This window comes from Nycticebus coucang, chromosome 3 (assembly GCF_027406575.1).
Source record: "Nycticebus coucang isolate mNycCou1 chromosome 3, mNycCou1.pri, whole genome shotgun sequence".
NCBI classification, from domain to species: domain Eukaryota; kingdom Metazoa; phylum Chordata; class Mammalia; order Primates; family Lorisidae; genus Nycticebus; species Nycticebus coucang.
The window spans coordinates 66,055,963-66,074,459 of NC_069782.1; the positions used below are offsets into that span (position 1 = coordinate 66,055,963).

At 52.4% G+C, this 18,497-nt stretch overlaps 3 protein-coding genes across 4 annotated transcripts; 1 reads left to right on the plus strand and 2 right to left on the minus strand.

Annotated features, from left to right (window-relative positions):
- Positions 1–990: 990 nt before the first annotated feature.
- WDR83OS (WD repeat domain 83 opposite strand) lies at positions 991–2,603 on the minus strand. Its single transcript, XM_053585085.1, has 4 exons — positions 2,450–2,603; positions 2,225–2,330; positions 1,488–1,585; positions 991–1,392 (listed from the first exon to the last, which is right to left on the minus strand). The coding sequence occupies exons 1-4, from the start codon at positions 2,497–2,499 to the stop codon at positions 1,326–1,328; spliced, it is 321 nt and encodes a 106-aa protein (XP_053441060.1). The 5' UTR covers positions 2,500–2,603; the 3' UTR covers positions 991–1,325.
- A 104-nt stretch (positions 2,604–2,707) lies between these two features.
- Positions 2,708–10,005, plus strand: WDR83 (WD repeat domain 83). The gene is made up of 9 exons (XM_053585070.1): positions 2,708–2,981; positions 3,061–3,181; positions 4,155–4,260; positions 4,555–4,603; positions 4,687–4,813; positions 8,082–8,149; positions 8,248–8,356; positions 8,448–8,562; positions 9,717–10,005. Exons 1-9 carry the CDS (start codon positions 2,879–2,881, stop codon positions 9,864–9,866), a joined length of 948 nt encoding a protein of 315 aa, XP_053441045.1. The 5' UTR covers positions 2,708–2,878; the 3' UTR covers positions 9,867–10,005.
- Positions 9,895–16,007, minus strand: DHPS (deoxyhypusine synthase). Of its 2 annotated transcripts, none has more exons than XM_053585063.1 (9): positions 15,655–16,005; positions 13,710–13,874; positions 13,360–13,481; positions 13,184–13,280; positions 13,005–13,091; positions 11,222–11,327; positions 11,043–11,146; positions 10,189–10,314; positions 9,895–10,109 (listed from the first exon to the last, which is right to left on the minus strand). In XM_053585063.1, the coding sequence occupies exons 1-9, from the start codon at positions 15,859–15,861 to the stop codon at positions 10,014–10,016; spliced, it is 1,110 nt and encodes a 369-aa protein (XP_053441038.1). In that variant the 5' UTR covers positions 15,862–16,005; the 3' UTR covers positions 9,895–10,013. The 2 variants fall into 2 exon arrangements, 1 of the variants encoding a protein (XP_053441038.1); XR_008378920.1 differs by having other exon boundaries at positions 10,087–10,109; positions 10,189–10,345; positions 15,655–16,007.
- Positions 16,008–18,497: the final 2,490 nt, after the last annotated feature.

Below are 18,497 nucleotides of genomic sequence, written 5' to 3' on the forward strand. Positions count from 1 at the left end.
CCGAGGGTGGCGGGTTCAAACCCGGCCCCGGCCAAACTGCAACCAAAAATAGCCGGGCGTTGTGGCGGGTGCCTGTAGTCCCAGCTACTCGGGAGGCTGAGGCAAGAGAATCGCTTAAGCCCAGGAGTTGGAGGTTGCTGTGAGCTGTGTGAGGCCACGGCACTCTACCGAAGCCATAAAGTGAGACTCTGTCTCTACAAAAAAAAAAAAAGAAAAGAAAACCAAAGCCGGCCAGCCAAGGTGGCTCACACCTGAAATCCTAGCACTCTGGGAAGCAGAAGTGGGTGGATTGCTTGAGTTCATGCGTTCAAAACCAGCCTGAACAAAAGTGAGACACCTCCCACCCCCACCCCCGGTGTCTACTAAAAATAGAATAACCAACGCAAGAGAATCCCTTGAGCCTGAGTTGGAGGTTGCTGTGAACTATGACACCAGGGCACTCTACCCAGGGCAACAGCTTGAGACTCTGTCTCCAAAAAAGAAAAAAGAAAGCCAAAGCCTCGATTCCTTAAGTCGGAAGGGCTATTTAATGAGTTGCCAGAGGGCAAAGGTCAGCGTCCTGTCCCTGGCACCTGACTAGGCACAAGGCTTATAAAATGAGCAGGTGAGGCTCAGCACCTGTGGCTCAAGAGGCTAAGGCACAAGCCACATACACCTGAGCTGGTGAGTTCGAATCCAGCCCGGGCCAGCCAAACAATGATGGCTGCAACCAAAAAATAGCTGGGTGTTGTGGCAGGCGCCTGTAGTCCCAGCTACTTGGGAGGCAGAGACAGGACAATCGCTTGAGCCCAGGAGTTGGAAGTTGCTGTGAGCTGTGATGCCACAGCACTCTACCCAGGGTGACAGTTTGAGGCTCTGTCTCAAAAAAAAAAAAAAGGGCAGGTGAGCCACCAGAAGGCTCCAGACCAGGGCCCCACCCCAGGTCTAAAGAGCTGGATCCCTTCCCCCACTAGAAGGAATACCCCCAGTGAGCAGAAGAAGAGATTGACAGCCAGGGTGGAAAACTTTATTACTAACAGGTTTCAACAAGAAAACAAATGAATACACATAGAAACATGGATAGCATCTTCCTCAGCAACAGATAAGGGAAGGGAACAGGAGAAGGGTGAGTGGAAGTGTGGGCTACGGTATTCGTCCCTATGCCCTAGCAAAAGTGAGACCCTAGGGAAAGGGCCATTTTCCCTCCATCCAGCTGGGGGCCTTGAGACCACCTCACTCAGAGAAGTCCAGGACAGCAGCTGAGGACAGAAGGCTGAGCTATCAAAGCCCAGGCCTGGGGGCAGGTGATTAGAAGGGGTTCACAATGTGATCCCTACAGTCTGACATCACCAGGGAGGTGTCATGGGCTGAGGATTCTGCAAATAGGACATCACCACAGCAGAAATGGACAACCTGGGACAGGAGAGAAGTGTCAGTTTAGGATAAATTGGCTTTGGGGCCCCCTCCCCTCACTCAGAAACCCCCTGCCTCTCTAGGGCAACCCTTACATGAAGCTACTCATCATCTGCTTAGTGTCTTCCGAGCTCCGGGAGTTCGCAAAGCTTATGAAGGAGCAGTAGACAGCAACCCAAGCACACCACTTCAGCTAGGGAGAGGTGGGGAAGGGGGTTAGGTCAGTGAGAGGCTTCCCATGAATCCCTCAGTCCCACCTTCTCATAGCATACTCCAGATACCTAGTTTTTGGTCTTACTTCTAGCTTGTTTCCCTCCTTTTATTCTTTCCTTCTTTTTTTTTTTTTTTAAAGAGGCAGTCTCACTTTGTCCCCCAGGCAGGAATGCAGTGGAGAGATCATATCTTGCTGCAGACCCAAATTCCTGGGTTGAAGGGATCTTCCCCGCCTCAGCTTTCCCACTAGCTGGGACTACAGGTGTGCACGGCTAATTTTTTTCATTTGATTGTAGAGATGGGGTCTCTCTTGCTATGTTGCTCAGGATCTGTGTCTTTGACCCCCACCACATTCCCACAGGCCCAAGACTGGCCTTTGACATCCCACGTGCTGAGGACCCTGCCCTTTTGTCACGAATCCCCTCCAAGTTGTTTCAGAGCCTGACTCCACCGGCAGACCGCCCGGCCATGCGCTCTCCCTGACCCAGACCTCTGCTTCCAGAACAATTGGGGCTTCCTCGGCCTAGCATCACCCCCGCGCAGGCCAGATCCACCGCTTCGTTCGGAACCCGTGCCCACGCAGGCCAAGCTACACCCGTGGACGCCCAACCTGCCCCACCTTAAGCATGAGGCCGCACATGCTGAAGATCATGCCCAACAGGTTCATGTAATCTGGCGTCGGGTCGTCCAAAGCCGGGTTACACTCGCTTGGCGGGGGCTTGTACCTGCGACAAACTCAAGGGTCAGGGACTCTTAAGTCCCGATACCGGAGTGAACAAACGCTTCCCTCTGCCCCCACTCGCACTCAACCCAAACCCCGTTGTCATGATGCTGGGGTCCTCACCTGAGCACTTTGTTCGGCCTCCGTGGGTCCGACATACTGTTCGCAGACATGGCGAATCGAAAGCCAAGTCCAGGGTCTTCCGCTGCAGGAGTCGCAGCTTCCGGCTTGCAAGCGGAGGGTGGCTTTTAGAGTAACACCCAAAGCCCTCGCACTTCCGTTCCTTACTGCGGAGGCCAGGACAACCCCCAGACAGAGGAAAGCGGATTACAAGAGGCCAAAAATGTTTCCAAGGAAGGAGAATTGAGGGGGTAAAAACTGAAAGCGGGTTTCAATATTCCTGACACTGTTACTAAGGTGCTGATGTTTCGAATCCGGAAGTGAGAAACAGGACATGGAGGACAATAATAAGGTTACACCCAAGCGTGGACTTAAGGCTCAGAATCCTTCCCACAGACAGGCCTTAGACGGCGAGGAAGGGGTTCTGGGGTCATGGCTTTTCCCGAGCCAAAGCCGCGGGCCCCGGAGCTGCCGCAGAAACGGTTAAAGGCGCTGAACTGCGGGCAAGGGGCTGTGCGAGCCGTGCGATTTAATGGTGAGCGCCCTCTTCATCCCCGTCCTCCTTGCGCATCCTGGGATCGGCAGCCCGGTAATTCGCGCCTGGTGTTCCACAGTGGATGGCAATTATTGCTTAACGTGTGGCAGCGACAAGACCCTGAAGCTGTGGAACCCACTTCGGGGGATGCTGCTGCGGACATACAGTGGCCATGGCTACGAGGTGCTGGACGCGGCCGGGTGAGCCGGCGGCTGGGCCGGGGTAGGAGCGATGAGGCTAGTATCGGAGGTCAACGCTGACCCCTTCTTTCCTTCCTTCCTTCTTCCCTCCCCTCCTTCTTTCTCCCTTCTTCCTCCCTTCTCCCTTCCTTCTTTCTTCCTTCCTCCCTTCTTCCATCCCTCCCTCCCTTTCTCCCTTCTTCCCTTCCTCCCGTCGTCCTCTCTCTCGCTCCTTTATTTTATTTTTTTTTTTTTTGAGACAGCCTCAAGCTGTCGCCCTGGGGTAGAGTGCTGTGGCATCACAGCTCACAGCAACCTCCAACTCCTGGGCTTCAGCGATTCTCTTGCCTCAGCCTCCCGAGTAGCTGGGACTACAGGCGCCCACCACAACGCCCGGTTATTTTTTTGGTTGCAGCCGTCATTGTTTTTTGGTGGACCCGGGCTGGATTGTCATTGTTGTTTGGCGGGACCCGGCTGGATTCGAACCCGCCAGCTCAGGTGCCTTGGCCGCTTGAGCCACAAGCGCCAAGCCTCCCTCTTTAATTTTTTTTGAGACACAGTCTTAACTTTGTCGTCTTGGGTAGAGTGTTATGGCGTCATAGCTCATAGCAACCTCAAACTCTTGGGCTCAAGCGATTCTCTTGCCTCAGCCTCCCAAGTAGCTGGGTGCCTGCCACACGCCCGGCTTTTTTTTTTTTTTCTCTCTTTTTTTTGTAGAGGCAGAGTCTCACTTTACCGCCTTTGGTAGAGTGCCATGATGTCACAGGACTCACAGCAACCTCTAGCTTAGCTCTTGGGCTTCCACGATTCTCCTGCCTCAGCCTCCAGAGCAGCTGTGACTACAGGCACCTGCCACAACGCCCGGCTACGCCCAGCTTTTTTTAGAGACGAGGTCTCGCTCAGGCTCAGGCTGGTCTCGAATTGGTGAACTCAGGCAATCCACTCACCTCGGCCTCCCAGAGTGCTAGATGACCTTACCTTTCTGACTTTCCAGCTCCTTTGACAATAGCAGTCTCTGCTCTGGCGGCGGGGACAAGGCGGTGGTTCTGTGGGACGTGGCTTCAGGGCAGGTCGTGCGCAAATTCCGGGGCCATGCAGGGGTGAGTGCCCCCCTCGAGACCGTGGGTAGAGGAGGACTCATATTAGCACCTGGGTGGTGACAGAGGCGATTCCCCCATTACAGTATAAGGATCATTTCTCTGGTGGCAATACCATCTCACACCCTCATGGCCAGACCGTGCAGTTGCCAAGCCCTGTCCTTGCAGTTCCCCCAAAACCTTTCACTTCCCCTACCTCTAGCCTCTGTTCTTGCTTTCACCTGCCCTGGGAACCCTGCCTTTATCCCAGTCCTCCAAAGTCCAACCTCCTCTTGAGTGGCAGTAATTGTTTCTTAGAAGGTGAACACTGTGCAGTTTAATGAAGAGGCCACAGTCATCCTGTCAGGTGAGTCTGGGACCTAGGCAGAGGGGGCTGGAGTGCTACTCCAACCCCCAAAACCTGATCTCACCTTCATGCTGACTTCACAGGCTCTATTGATTCCAGCATCCGCTGCTGGGACTGCCGCTCTCGGAGACCTGAGCCAGTGCAGATACTGGATGAGGCCAGGGATGGTATCTCCAGTGTGAAGGTGTTGGACCATGAGGTCCTGGCAGGGTGAGTAGAGCCAGGACCTGCCCCTCCCTAGGGGATCATAGCTGCTTCTTCTCAGATCAAATCTATTCTCAGCCAGGGACAGTGGTGTGCACCTGTGCTTCAGCTACTCAGGAGACTGAGACAGGAGGATTGCTAGAGCAGTTCAAGGCTGCTCTTCTGCTACTTACAAAAAATGTGTTTGAGCACCTACTGCATGTAAGTCAGAGAAAAAATGTTAAGAAAATCAGTGCTCAACTTCAGCGGCTCATATACTAAAATTGGAACAATACTGAGAAGATTAGCATGCACATACCCCTGCAGGGATGACATGTATAAGGCACATTGCCTGGGTGACTCAACTACAACTAACATAATCATATGTACCCTCATATTAACTCGAAATTAAAAAAAATAATGGCTCTGGCGGCACCTGTGGCTCAGTCGGTAAGGCACCGGCCCCATATACCAAGGGTGGCGGGTTCAAACCCGGCCCCGGCTGAACTGCAACCAAAAAATAGCTGGGCATTGTGGCGGGCGCCTGTAGTCCCAGCTACTCAAGAGGCTGAGGCAAGAGAATCGCTTAAGCCCAGGAGTTGGAGGTTGCTGTGAGCTGTGTGACGCCACAGCACTCTACTGAGGGCCATAAAGTGAGACTCTGTCTCTACAAAAAAAATAATAATAATAATGTCTCAGCGCCTGAAGCACAGTACTTACGGTGCCAGCCACATACACCATGGCTGGAGGGTTTGAACCCAGTCCAGGCCTGCTAAACAACAATGACAACTGCAACAAAAAATAGCCAGGCACTGTGGCGGGCACCTGTAGTCCTAGCTACTCGGGAAGCTGAGGCGATAGAATTGCTTAAGCCCAAGAGTTTGAGGTTGCTGTGAGCTGTGATGTCACAGCACTCTACCAAGGACAACATAGACTCTGTCTCAAAAAAGTAAAAAAATAAAATAAGGGGCGGCACTTGTGGCTCAGTGAGTAGGGCGCCAGCCCCATATACCGAGGTTGGCGGGTTCAAACCCAGCCCCAGCCAAACTGCAACAAAAAAATAGCCAGGTGTTATGGCAGGGGCCTGTAGTCCCAGCTACTCAAGAGGCCGAGGCAGGAGAATTATCTCAGCCCAGGAGTTGGAGTGACACCACAGCACTCTACCAAGGGCGACAAAGTGAGACTCTGTCTCAAAAAAAAAATAAGGCCAGGTGCAGTGGCTCATTCCTGTAATCCTAGCACTCTGGGAGGCCAAGGTGGGAGGATCAGTTGAGTTCAGAAGTTCAAGACCAGCCTGAGCAAGAGCAAGAACCTGTCTCTACTAAAAGTCGAAAAAAATTGCTGGGCGTTGTAGGCGTCTATAGTTCCAGCTACTAGGGAGGCTGAGGCAGGAGGATCAGTTGAACCCAGGAATTTGAGCTTGCTCTGAGCAGGCTGACATCATGGCACTCTAGTCTGGGCAACAGACTCTTGTCTCAAAAAAGAAAGAAAGAGGGCGGCGCCTGTGGCTCAGTCTGTAGGGCGCTGGCCCCATATACCGAGGGTGGCGGGTTCAAGCCCGGCCCCGGCCAAACTGCAACCAAAAAAATAGCCAGGCATTGTGGCGGGTGCCTGTAGTCCCAGCTACTCGGGAGGCTGAGGCAAGAGAATCGCCTAAGCCCAGGAGTTGGAGGTTGCTGTGAGCTGTGTGAGGCCACGGCACTCTACCGAGGGCCATAAAGTGAGACTCTGTCTCTACAAAAAAAAAAAAGAAAATCATAAGAAAGGGCGGCGCCTGTGGCTCAGTCGGTAAGGCGCCGGCCCCATATACCGAGGGTGGCGGGTTTAAACCCAGCCCCGGCCAAACTGCAACCAAAAAATAGCCGGGCGTTGTGGTGGGCGCCTGTAGTCCCAGCTACTCGGGAGGCTGAGGCAAGAGAATCGCTTAAGCCCAGGAGTTGGAGGTTGCTGTGAGCTGTGTGAGGCCACGGCACTCTACCGAGGGCCATAAAGTGAGACTCTGTCTCTACAAAAAAAAAAAAAGGAAAATCATAAGAAAGAGAAAATATATATTTACTATTCATTAAGAGGAAGTGGGTCATCAAAACGGTCTTCTTCCTCATCTTCACATTCAGGAGGAAGTGGAGGAATTAGTCTTGCTGTCTTAGGGTGGCGAAGGCAGAAGAAAATTTAAGTGGGGCAGCGCCTGTGGCTCAGTCGGTAGGGCGCCGGCCCCATATACCGAGGGTGGTGGGTTCAAACCCGGCCCCAGCTGAACTTCAACCAAAAAATAGCTGGGCGTTGTGGCGAGCACCTGTAGTCCCAGCTACTCGGGAGGCTGAGGCAGGAGAATCGCTTAAGCCCAGGAGTTGGAGGTTGCTGTGAGCTGTGTGAGGCCATGGCACTCTACCAAGGGCCATAAAGTGAAACTCTGTCTCTACCAAAAAAAAAAAAAGAAAATTTAAGTGGACCTGTGCAGTTCAAATCCATGTTGTTCAAGAGTCAGCTGCACTTTGAAAAGTGCTCCCTCTTGTGACTTTGGGGTCCAGGGCAGGTGCCGGGGTAGAGGCATGGGAGATTCTGAAAGTAGTGTGGGAGAAGAGCTGGAGAGTGCAGGAAAGGGACTTCAGAAGGACTGCAAAAGTTTGGAATAGGAGCTGTGGATCTTGGAAATGATAGGGTGGGACTTGATTGGCCCCTAGGTCAGAGTCTCAAAGCCAATGTCTCAGAGTTCCACTCATGTACAGGAAAAACAGGCCCAGCCAGGCTCAGCATCGTAGCTCAGTGAGTAGGGCACTGGCCACATACACCGAGGCTGGTAGGTTCGAACTTAGCCGGGGCCTGCTAAAACAACGACAACAGCAAGAACAAAAAAAAAAATAGCTGGGCGTTGTGGCCTGCGCTTGTAGTCCCAGCTACTTGGGAGGCTGAAGCAAGAGAATTACTTGTTTGAGGTTGCTGTGATACCACCTGGAACCATGGAGCCACTGGTCTCAGTCAAGATGTTGGCTCAGGGGCCACACCTGTGGCTCGGTGGGTAGGGCAAGGCCTCATGTACCGAGGGAGTGGGTTCAAACCCAGCCCCCGGCCAGCTACAACAGCAGTGACAACCGCAACAAAAAATATCTGGGCATTGTGGCAGGCGCCTGTAGTCCCAGCTACTTGGGAGGCTGAGGCAAGAGAATCGCTTAAGCCCAAGAATTGGAGGTTTCCTATGAGCTGTGATGCCACAGCACTCTACTGAGGATGACAGAGTAAGACTGTCTCAAAAAAAGAAAAAGAAAATTGGCTCAATCTACCCTCTCCTGTCCTGCAGATCTGTAGATGGCCGAGTGAGGCGCTATGACCTGAGGATGGGGCAGCTCTTCTCAGACTACGTGGGCAGTGAGTGTGGCTGGGACTATGGGCCAGGCAGTGAAGATGAGGGGGCTGCCAGGGACACCCCAGCCTGACCCACCTGCCTACTTGTCTCTTCTCCTCAGGTCCCATCACCTGCACCTGCTTCAGCCGGGATGGGCAGTGCACCCTAGTGTCTAGCCTGGACTCCATATTGCGGCTTCTAGACAAAGACACAGGGGAGCTGCTAGGCGAGTGAGACCTCAAAGACATGCTCTCCCCTTTCCCTCACCCTCCCCCATAACCTACCCTGAGGACCAAGCCCCCTGACCCCACCCACCTCCAGGTACACAGGCCATAAAAACCAGGAATACAAGCTAGACTGCTGCCTGAGCGATCGTGACACACACGTGGTCAGCTGCTCTGAGGACGGGAAGGTGTTCTTCTGGGACCTGGTGGAGGTGAGTTGGCCCCAGCCCCCCCTACATACCTGGGCACCTACCCCATCTCAGCCTTGTCTTTATCTCAGTCACTGGGGGGCCTGAAAAGGAGACTGATATTTGAGCTGGGATCTTGGAGAAGACAAGGCAGGAAGGGCATTCCAGGCAAGGGGAACAGCACATGCTAAGGTATAGAGGTGTTGTGTGCAAACATTCAGGCTGGTAGCAGCAGCAGGATCCAGGCCAGGCAAGAGCTGTGGATGCCAGTCTGAGCCACTGACACTGACCCTAGGTCAAGGCATAGCTGACAGCGGCATCTGACTTTGGATGACATGAGGTTGTTCAGGAAACCTGAGCTGCACCTGAGTATCTGTGGTTTCAAGCTCTACACCCTCATGTCCTCAATGTGTGCCTGCCTGGCAGAGGAGTCAGGCTGGGAACAGGCCATTCTGGTTTAATGGGGTCAGGGTTGGGGAGCCTCAGGGAAGGAGACCTTGGCTCTGGGGATTGACAAGGGAACTTCAGCCCCCTAGGAGGATGGATGGAACTGAGGGGTTCTGGAGACTTCAAGGACAAACTGTAGGAACTAAGATAGCAAGACTGTTCTTCCTGGGCGGCACCTGTGGCTCAAGGAGTAGGGCATCGGTCCCATATGCCAGAGGTGGCGGGTTGAAACCTAGCCCCGGCCAAAAACCACAAAAAAAAAAAAAAAAAAAGAATGTTCTTCCTACTTAGTGCAGGCCCCATAGACTGGAAGTTTCCCTGGAGGGAGTAGAAAGAGGAACCATGGTTTGCTTGAGGGGAACTGTATACATTGTGCTGTGAATGACTGGCTGGGGGGTGCCAAGTGGGCAGAGTGGAGCCTAGCCAGTGTCAGGGAGCAGAGAAGTTGTGAATGGGGTGGTGATGGACAAAGCTGGGAATTGGCAGTCTCTGAAGACCATCTATAGGCAGAACCAAGAGGATTTACTGATAAAGCAATATGACTTGTGAGAAAGACTTCCAAGATGATTGGTCTTAGCACATGGAGGGATGGAGCTCCTGAGGGGCTCAAATTGGGGCAGATGAGGTTTGCAGCGTCCATAATTAGAGGCAGGTGGCTACAGGTCCAGGGAAAGGTGGCCTAAGGGACAGCCCAGCCACTATCTGACTACTCCCCATCCCTTGCTCTGCAGGGTGCCATGGTGCTGGCTCTGCCTGTGGGTCATGGTGTGGTGCAGTCACTGGCCTACCACCCCACTGAGCCCTGCCTGCTGACTGCTGTGGGGGGCAGCATCCATTGCTGGCGGGAGGAGGCTTATGAGGCAGAAAGTGGAGCAGGCTGAAGCCAAGGACCCACCAGCAAGGCACGGACCAAGAAGGACCATGACATTTATTCTAGAGTTAGCACTGACCAAGGCGGGGAGCATGGGGTTTGGTCTGCAAACTAATAAATACAGAAGGGGATAAGGCCTCCCTGAGGCCAAAGCTTCTCAGTCGTCATTCTTCTCAGGCGCAAAGGCATCTACCTTCTGAGCGAAAGTTTCAGCCACAAGTAGGGGGAATACCAAGGAAGCATCAGCATAGACCTGTAGAGGGGACCTGGGTGAGCCATAGGAACCATGGCCATAGCACAGGAGATCCTGCTCCTGCCCAGCTGATCCTTACCTTGACAGGCTGTGCATCCATCCGGATCTTGCCCCAAGACACTGCCTCATCTGGCTGGGCGCCTGAGTCAGAGCCATCAAACTCCTGGGCCGTGTTAATGTAGACAGCATAGTCAGCTCCATTCCGCTGTGAGGAGGGGCAGGGTGGACCTGGTCAGCTGGTCACAGGCAAAGGGACAGGAAGTCACAGGCAAAGAGAGGCAGGAAACCATAGCCAAAGAGGCTAAGGAGTGTCCCAGATGTGGGAAGCCCCTGGCAGCCCCTTACTCCAGGGAAGGCCCCAAAGTCAGTGCCTGGGGTTATAGGGGCTGCTGAGCAGACTTCCCTGGACCTACCTGCTAGGACTCAACAACCCTCCCCCATCTGCACAGCAGAAGCCACCACCAACTCTTATTTTCAGATGACCTCCAAACTCAACTACTCTCTCCTCCAAACCCCTGGGGCAGGTCCTGTCCCACTTCCCTCAGAACAAAAGCCAAAGCTTACCCTGCAGCCTACAAAGCTGGGCAAGGCTTTGCTGTGTCGTCACTCCACCCCCACCATTCTAGCTGTCCCATTCCTTGACTACTTCAGGCACCTCAGCATCTTTGCATTGACTGTTCCCTTTGCTGGGAACTCTCTTCCCAGGGACAGCTATCATGGCTCATAGGAGGCACCTTCCAAAAACCTCTGCTCACAAGTCATATTTCTCAGAAGCCTCCCTGAACATCCTTTATTGGACAGCACCCTTTCTCCTTATTGGTCATCCAGGCTTTTCTCCACAGCAATTACTGCCACCTGACATAGATGTCACTTGTCTGCTGGCTGTCTCCCCAGTGTGTGGCACAGGCTGCATGCATGTGCAGCCCTACTCACCATAAGGTTGGCATTGGCGATATGGTGCTTGACCACGCCCCCACCCAGAATGATCATCCCAGAGTGCTTGGCGAAGATGGCCTGGGTATTGATGAGTCTCAGGTCTGGGGAAGAGGGCTATGGTCAGGTCTTGGGCTCAGCCTGCCCTAGACCCCCACTTTGTGGCCCTAGCACCTCACCCTCAACGATGTCCAGGACCAGACCCGGATTCTTGTAGGAATGGAAGAAGATCATGTCGCCCAATGAGCCATCTGTAAGTGCTGGGCTCAACACAGGGATGTGGTTCTAGAGAGGATAGGATGGGATAGCAGCTGGAGCTCAGTGCCTGGCGGGGATAGCCAGGTCCCCATCCCAATTCCATCCCTTCCTCCTGTCTAATTGTGGGTCTTTTCATTTCATTCCTCAAATGTAAAGTAAGGATAACAGTAACACTGACAGACAAGGAGGTTGTGTCTATGTGAGAAGAACCACACACAATACTTAGGATATGACCTGCCACATAAAGAGTGGTAGCTTTTGTTATTTTTCAGAGTGTTGGATGTCACAGCCTCTGGAGCTCTGAGATAGGACCCAGGGGAGTTGCTAAGTGTCAACCCTAGTGCTTTTGTCTAGGAGTAGCACTAGGATACCAAGTCCCTCCCTCAACGTCTGTGTGACATCAGACAGATTACCTAGCGCTTAGGTTCTTCATTTAAGAGTAGGGATATAGGCTCGGCGCCTGTGGCTCAAGCGGCTAAAGTGCCAGCCACATACACCTGAGCTGGCGGGTTCAAATCCAGCCCAGGCCTGCCAAACAACTATGATGGCTACAACCAAAAAATATCCGGGCGTTGTGGCCAGTGCCTGTAGTCCCAGCTACCTGGGAGGCGGAGGCAAGAGACTCTCTTGAGCCCAGCAGTTGGAGGTGAGCTGTGACACCACAGTACTCTACCCAGGGTGACAGCTTGAGGCTCTGTCTCAAAAAAAAAGTAGGGATACAGGCTGCATGGTGGCTCACACCTGTAATTCTAACATTCTGGGAGGCTGTAGCTGGTGAATTGCTTGAGCAAGAGCAAGACCCTGTCTCTACTAAAAATAGACAAAGTAACCAGGTGTTGAGGCAGGTGCCTATAGTCCCAGGTACTCAGGAGGCTGATGGCAAGAGAATCCCTTGAGCCCAGGAGTGTGAGGTTGCTGTGAGCTATAATGCCACAGCATTCTAGCCTAAGCAACAGAGTTAAGACTCTGTCGCAAAAAAATGGGGGTGAGGGCGGCACCTGTGGCTCAGAGGAGTGGGGCACCAGCCCCATATGCTAGAGGTGGCGGGTTCAAACATAGCCCGGGCCAAAAACTGCAAAAAAAAAAAAAACTGAGGTAAGAGGATCGCTTGAGACAAGTTTGAAGTTGCTGTGAGCTATGACAGCATAGCACTCTACCTAGGGCAAAAGCTTCAGACTCTGTCTCAAAAAAAAAAAAAAAAAGCTGGGCACCATGGCGGGCACCTGTAGTCCCAGCTACTTGGGAGGCTGAGGCAAGAGAATCACTCAAGCCCAAGAGTTTGAGGTTGCTGTGAGCTGTGACACCACAGCACTCTACTGAGGGCGACATAGACTCTGTCTCAAAAAAAAAAGAAAAAGGCCGGGCGCAGTGGCTCACACCTGTAATCCTAGTACTCTGGGAGGCCAAGGCTGGTGGATTGCTTGAGCTCACGAGTTCAAGACCGGCCTGAGCAAAATCAAGACCCCGGCTCTACTAAAAATAGAAAAACTGAGGCAAGAGGATCCCTTGACCTAACTTGGAGGTTGCTATGAGCTATGACGCCAAGGTACTCTCCTCAGAGTTACAGATTGAGACTCTGTCTCAAAAAAAAAAAAAAAAAAGAATGATTACTAAGAGTAACAGGGATGACTCCACAGATGGCAAAGATGAAACAAAGTAACACATACCAAAGCCTGGCAACTTCGCCCCCACCTGGCCCCTTACCTTCTGGGCCCAGTAATATACCGATTCTGGGTTGTTGATCTCTTTGCCAAGCCTGGCGATCATCTTGGAAGGTGTCCACTTCACACCCTAGAAGGAGACAACAGCTTCAGCCCAAACCCAAGTGGGTGGGGACCCCCGACTCCTACCATGCCAGCCCCTCAGGGTGGCTCCAGCCCCACCTCTGTGTTCTGCTCCAGCACCATCTGGTCCAGAATGGGCATTAGCCAGTCTTCAAATTTGCAGTAATTGTCATTGGGCACCAGCAGGTTCCCAATCCTGGGGACAGAAGGCATGTAGGCATCAAGACCCAAAACCCTGGGCCACTCCCCCGCCCAGTACCATTCAGGGTTTCCACCTGTTGATCCCATTCTCCCGGAGCTCCTTTCCCCTGAGGCTGAATTCGCCCAGGTATGTGGGTGCCAGGCACTTGATGAGATCCTCCTCCACACCTCCAGCTGTGGTCACCAATACGTCCACCTACAGCCACAAGGCAGCGAAGTTGGCCCAAGAAGGGAGGCCTAGCCCTCATTCTGGGCTGCACTTCTAACCTCAGCCTCCTTCCTTGACCCTAGGAGATTGCTCTTCTGCAAAACAAAACTCAATTCTGTCCCTCTGTTTAAAACAGACCCATCTCACTTAAATGACCAATAACTGTATTGCCTATAGACCCAAAGAGGCCAAAGCCATAGCCCCACAGGTCCCCACCATGTTGTGCTGCACAAGGTAGCGAATGGTCTCACGGATGCCTGAACTGATGAGGTTGGATGTATATCCCAGAAAAATGGTGCAGCCAGTGAGTGGGCGGCGGCTGTGGGTCAGGTCTGCATGTTGGTCTTCATCCTGCGACAGCGGCTCCAGCTTCTTCTCAATCTGTGTGTAAGGGCCAGGTTGAGTTAAGAGCTGGTCCCAAACCCCAGCTCAAGGACCCTAGGTGAGTACCAGAGTCAGATTCCATTCCACAGGCCTTGCCCACTCAGGGATAATGAACCACTTCTACCACAAACCAGGGAATATACCCTGTCTCTTTTCCCAGACCAGATTTCAGGGCACACATTTAGTCTTGTACTCACTTTCAGGAATCAGAGAGTAATCTTTTTTTTTTTTTTTTTGGAAACACAGTCTCCGTGCCGTCATAGCTCACAGCAACCTCACATTCTTGGGCTCAAGTGATTCTCTTCCCTCAGCTTCCCCAAGTAGCTGGGACTAGAGGCGCCCACCACAATGCCTGGCTACTTTTAGAGATGAGATCTCCCTCCTGCCCAGGCTGATCTCGAACCAGTGAGCTCCGGTCAATCCATCCACCTCGGCCTCCCAGAGTGCTAGGTTTACAGGAGTGAATCACGAGCCATGCCTAATCAGTAATCTTTTTGGGTCCGGTTCCCTTTCCCGCTAGGAAAAGCAAACCCAAGTTGAGGCCCCGCCCTAACAAGCGCCTCCCTTAACTGCAATGTTTTGCCCCAGGTTCCATCCACTACAGAACATTAAATTTTCCTATTTTATGTTTACAAGGATGGAGCTGGAACATACTCTTCTTTTTGATGATGATTTTTTTTTTTTTTTGTAGAGACAGAGTCTCACTTTATGGCCCTCGGTATAGTGCCGTGGCCTCACACAGCTCACAGCAACCTCCAACTCCTGGGCTTAAGCGATTCTCTTGCCTCAGCCTCCTGAGTAGCTGGGACTACAGGCGCCCGCCACAACGCCCGGTTTGGTTGCAGTTTGGCTGGGGCCGGACTTGAACCTGCCACCCTCAGTATATGGGGCTAGCGCCCTACCGACTGAGCCACAGGCGCCGCCCGGAACATACTCTTCTTAGTTAAGTATCTCAAGAATGGAAGGAAAAGTATCCAATGTACTCAGCTCTACTATGAAACCAATATATAATCACCCACACTTCTATATGAAAGCTATAACCCAACTACGGCCCAAGATAAAGGGAGAAGAGGAGGGGAGGGGGTAGGATGAGTGGAGGGAGAGTAATTGGTGGGACCACACCTATGGTACATTTTACATGTCAAATCTATTAAGTGTAGAGTATAAATGTCTTTTTTTTTTTTTTTTTTTTTTGTAGAGACAGAGTCTCACTTTACTGCCCTCGGTAGAGTGCTGTGGCGTCACACGGCTCACAGCAACCTCCAGCTCTTGGGCTTAAGTGATTCTCTTGCCTCAGCCTCCTGAGCCGCTGGGACTACAGGCGCCCTCCACAACGCCCGGCTATTTTTTTGTTGTTGCCGTTTGGCCGGGGCTGGGTTCGAACCCACCACCCTCGGCATATGGGGCCGGCGCCCCACTCACTGAGCCACAGGCGTCGCCCGAGTATAAATGTCTTAACACAATAATTAAGAAAGTGCGGTGAAGGCTATGTTAAGCAGTTTGTTGTATTTCAAATTGTATATAAAACCAGCACCTTGTACCCCATTAATGCATTAATGTACACAGCTATGATTTAATAAAAAAATAAACAAACAAATTTTCCTAGAACCTGCTCTTGGCCTAGAATGAGGCCCCTACAACAGCCCGCCTGTCTTCGGCTATTGGGCTGCCTTCACAAAGCACGCCTCCGCGGTCCCACAGGAGTCCACACCCCCTCAAAAAACTGCACTGGTCCTACTAGAAACCCCGCCCCAGGAAGTTCTGCCACAGGCCTCACCATGGCGTTGACTTGCTGCACCGCGCGCCCAAAATTGGTTGCTTGGAAGCCGGTGGTGCCGAAAGCTTCCAGCAGTGCGCGGTAATCCACACCGCGGTTGAAGTCGTAACCCCGGACTTGGGCGCTCTCGGGTGGCAGCGCCGAGCTGTGTTTTAGCACTGCGGCCAGGGCCGCCGCAGGCGCCTCCCCCTCCGGGGAACCCTCCATGTCCCTGGGGCTGGCTCTCAAGTCACAGCCACCCTAAGCCGGACCTACGGCGACCTCGAAGCGTGTTAAGCCCTGGCACGCACGCCCCTGTTAGAGTCCAGGGAAAATCTAGGAGCAAGTCTCCGGAAATTGCTTAGTCACATGACCGTCTTTGGTGCTCGTAGCCCAGGTGGCGGCCATCTCTCGCGTGTGTTCCGTAATACGGAAGCCGCGAAGAGCCGATAGCCCTTTCGCGTTTTCTCAGCTTCACACTAATAAAGATTCCTTTTTTTTTTTTTCTTTTTTCATTGTTTTGAGACAGAGTCTCGCTATGTCGCCCTCGGTAGAGCGCTGTGACGTCACAGCTCACAGCAACTTCCAGCTCTTGGGCTTAAGCGATTCTCTTGCCTCAGCAGTCCCAAGTAGCTAGGACTACAGGTGCCCGCCACAACGCCCGGCGATTTTTCGTTGCATTTGTCATCGCTTAGCTGGCCCGGGCTGGGTTCGAACCCGCAGATTCCGGCGTATGTGGCCGGCGCCCTAAACACTGAGCTACAGGCGCCTAGCCAAAGATTCCTATTTTAATGTCACCTGTTAGAGAATCACTGCCTTGCACTGCACTTGCCCATTCATTTCTGTCCCCTAAGGACTGGATTCTTGGGCGTCACCCTTGGACAGGATTTAGATCTCCAAGCAGAGTCAGACAATCCAGCCTTTCTGAGCTCTTGTCTACTCAGATAGTGAACCCTGCTGGTGCCCTCAGAAGTCTCCAGAGCTTCTACATGTTGCATAACCCTCTGTACTTTCCCCCTGCAGATGCCTTCTCTGGAAAGCCTTCCCTAGGCCAGGGGACTCTTCTGAGATCCCGGGCTCACATGTTTACTCCCCTAGCAAGACTGAGACTCTTGGTGATGTCTGTATCTCAGACACATCCTCCTAACAGTGCACAGGGTCCAGTGGGAACATTTTCAGTCTCTCTGCAACTTATGGAGTCTTTATATTTAGCTCTGCTAGGCATTGAGGATTTAGCAATGAACAAAATAAAGACATGGACTCTGCCCTCATGGAACCCACAGTCTGATTGGGAAGATAGAATAACAACAGTGGTAAATGCTAGTCAGAATTTAAACAGGATTATTAAAGGTCCTTGGCCCGGGGCAGTGTCTGTGGCTCAGTGAGTAGGGCGCCGGCCCCATATGCCGAGGGTGGCGGGTTCAAACCCAGCCCCGGCCAAACTGCAACAAAAAAATAGCCGGGCGTTGTGGCGGGTGCCTGTAGTCCCAGCTGCTCGGGAGGCTGAGGCAGGAGAATCACGTAAGCCCAAGAGTTAGAGGTTGCTGTGAGCCATGTGACGCCACAAGAGGGCGGTACAGTGAGACTCTGTCTCTACAAAAAAAAAGGTCCTTGGCCTGGCATGGTGGCTCACACCTATAATCCTAGCACTCCGGGAGGCTGTGATGGGAAGATTGCTTGAGCTCAGAAATTTGAGACCAGCCTGAGCAAGAGCAAGACCCCCATTTCTACTAAAAATAGAAAAAATTAGCCAGGCCTGGCGGCAGGCACCTGTACTCCCAGCTACTTTGGAGGCTGAGCCAGGAGGATTGCTTGAACCCATGAGTTTGAGGTTTCTGTGAGCTAGGCTGACATCAGGATACTCTAGCCTGAGCAACAGAGTGAGACTCTGTCCTCCACCAATAAAACAGGATGATAAAAGAGTCTTTAGGGTGGAGGTGTGTTGGAATTAGTGGCTTTAGTTGGAGGGACAGGTGACTGAGGAGGTGAGATTTGAGCCAAAGCCAGAAGACTGAGAAAGTTGCCTTACGACTGAGGACCTAGGTGAAGATAGGGGAGGGAGGCCACTCCTTGCACAGAGGGAGGGAGAACAGCTAGTGCTAAGGCCTTTAGGCTGGAAATGAGTCTACCCTACTGGGGGAATGGAGTATCCTCCTTGATATCCCCATTTGTTTTGTTTTTTTGTTTGTTGCAGTTTTTGGCCAGGGCTGGGTTTGAACCCACCACCGGCAGCCTACTCCTTGAGCCGCAGGCACACCCTGATGTCCCCATTTGGATCTCAAAGTCACCATGTCAGTTCCTTCTCCACCCAAACCTGATCCTTCTGCATCTCAGTAAATGGCTCCACTCTGCTCACATCTACTAGGCTAAAACCTGGGGTCTTTTGTGTCTCCCATTCTCTCACACCCCACATCTGTCTATGAGTATGTCCATTAACATCTACCTATAAAATAGGTTCAAAAATCCAGGTGTTTTCTTCATCTTTGTGATCTCCCTCCCCTCTAATCCACTTCTCAGCTGAGGCCATGAGCTCTGTAAACATAAATCTGATGCATCATTTAAACATAAATCAACAGGTTGTTAAAACCGGCTAATGGTGGTTTTCCCCTTGGAGTAAAATCGTTGTGGCGTTCAAGGGTCCCTCTTGACCTTCCTGGCCCCATCTCCCCTACCTTGTTCCTCTCCAGCTATGGAAACTATTTTGCTGTCCCTGGAACTCACCAAGCTTGTTGCTGACCAATGACCCATGTATCTGCTGCTCCTTTTGCCTGGAGCACCCCCTACCCCAGCTCCTCCTCCTTTGGGCCTCAGCTCAAATGTCACCTCCTCTGACAGGCCTGTCCTGACCACTCTTCTCTCCTTAC

What these genes read in the sequence shown, in the direction of transcription:
- WDR83OS (XM_053585085.1), bottom strand. Translation starts at nt 2,499, where the DNA reads ATGTCTGCGAACAGTATGTCGGACCCACGGAGGCCGAACAAAGTGCTC. An exon ending in AGGCCGAACAAAGTGCTCAG is followed by an intron (nt 2,331 to 2,449) that starts GTGAGGACCCCA and finishes AGTTTGTCGCAG; the next exon opens with GTACAAGCCCCCGCCAAGCG. An exon ending in TGTGCGGCCTCATGCTTAAG is followed by an intron (nt 1,586 to 2,224) that starts GTGGGGCAGGTT and finishes ACCTCTCCCTAG; the next exon opens with CTGAAGTGGTGTGCTTGGGT.
- WDR83 (XM_053585070.1), top strand. Translation starts at nt 2,879, where the DNA reads ATGGCTTTTCCCGAGCCAAAGCCGCGGGCCCCGGAGCTGCCGCAGAAA. An exon ending in GGCCACAGTCATCCTGTCAG is followed by an intron (nt 4,604 to 4,686) that starts GTGAGTCTGGGA and finishes CTGACTTCACAG; the next exon opens with GCTCTATTGATTCCAGCATC. An exon ending in CTTCTCAGACTACGTGGGCA is followed by an intron (nt 8,150 to 8,247) that starts GTGAGTGTGGCT and finishes TCTTCTCCTCAG; the next exon opens with GTCCCATCACCTGCACCTGC.
- DHPS (XM_053585063.1), bottom strand. Translation starts at nt 15,861, where the DNA reads ATGGAGGGTTCCCCGGAGGGGGAGGCGCCTGCGGCGGCCCTGGCCGCA. An exon ending in ACCTTGTGCAGCACAACATG is followed by an intron (nt 13,482 to 13,709) that starts GTGGGGACCTGT and finishes TTGTGGCTGTAG; the next exon opens with GTGGACGTATTGGTGACCAC. An exon ending in TCGCCAATGCCAACCTTATG is followed by an intron (nt 10,315 to 11,042) that starts GTGAGTAGGGCT and finishes CCCTCCTCACAG; the next exon opens with CGGAATGGAGCTGACTATGC.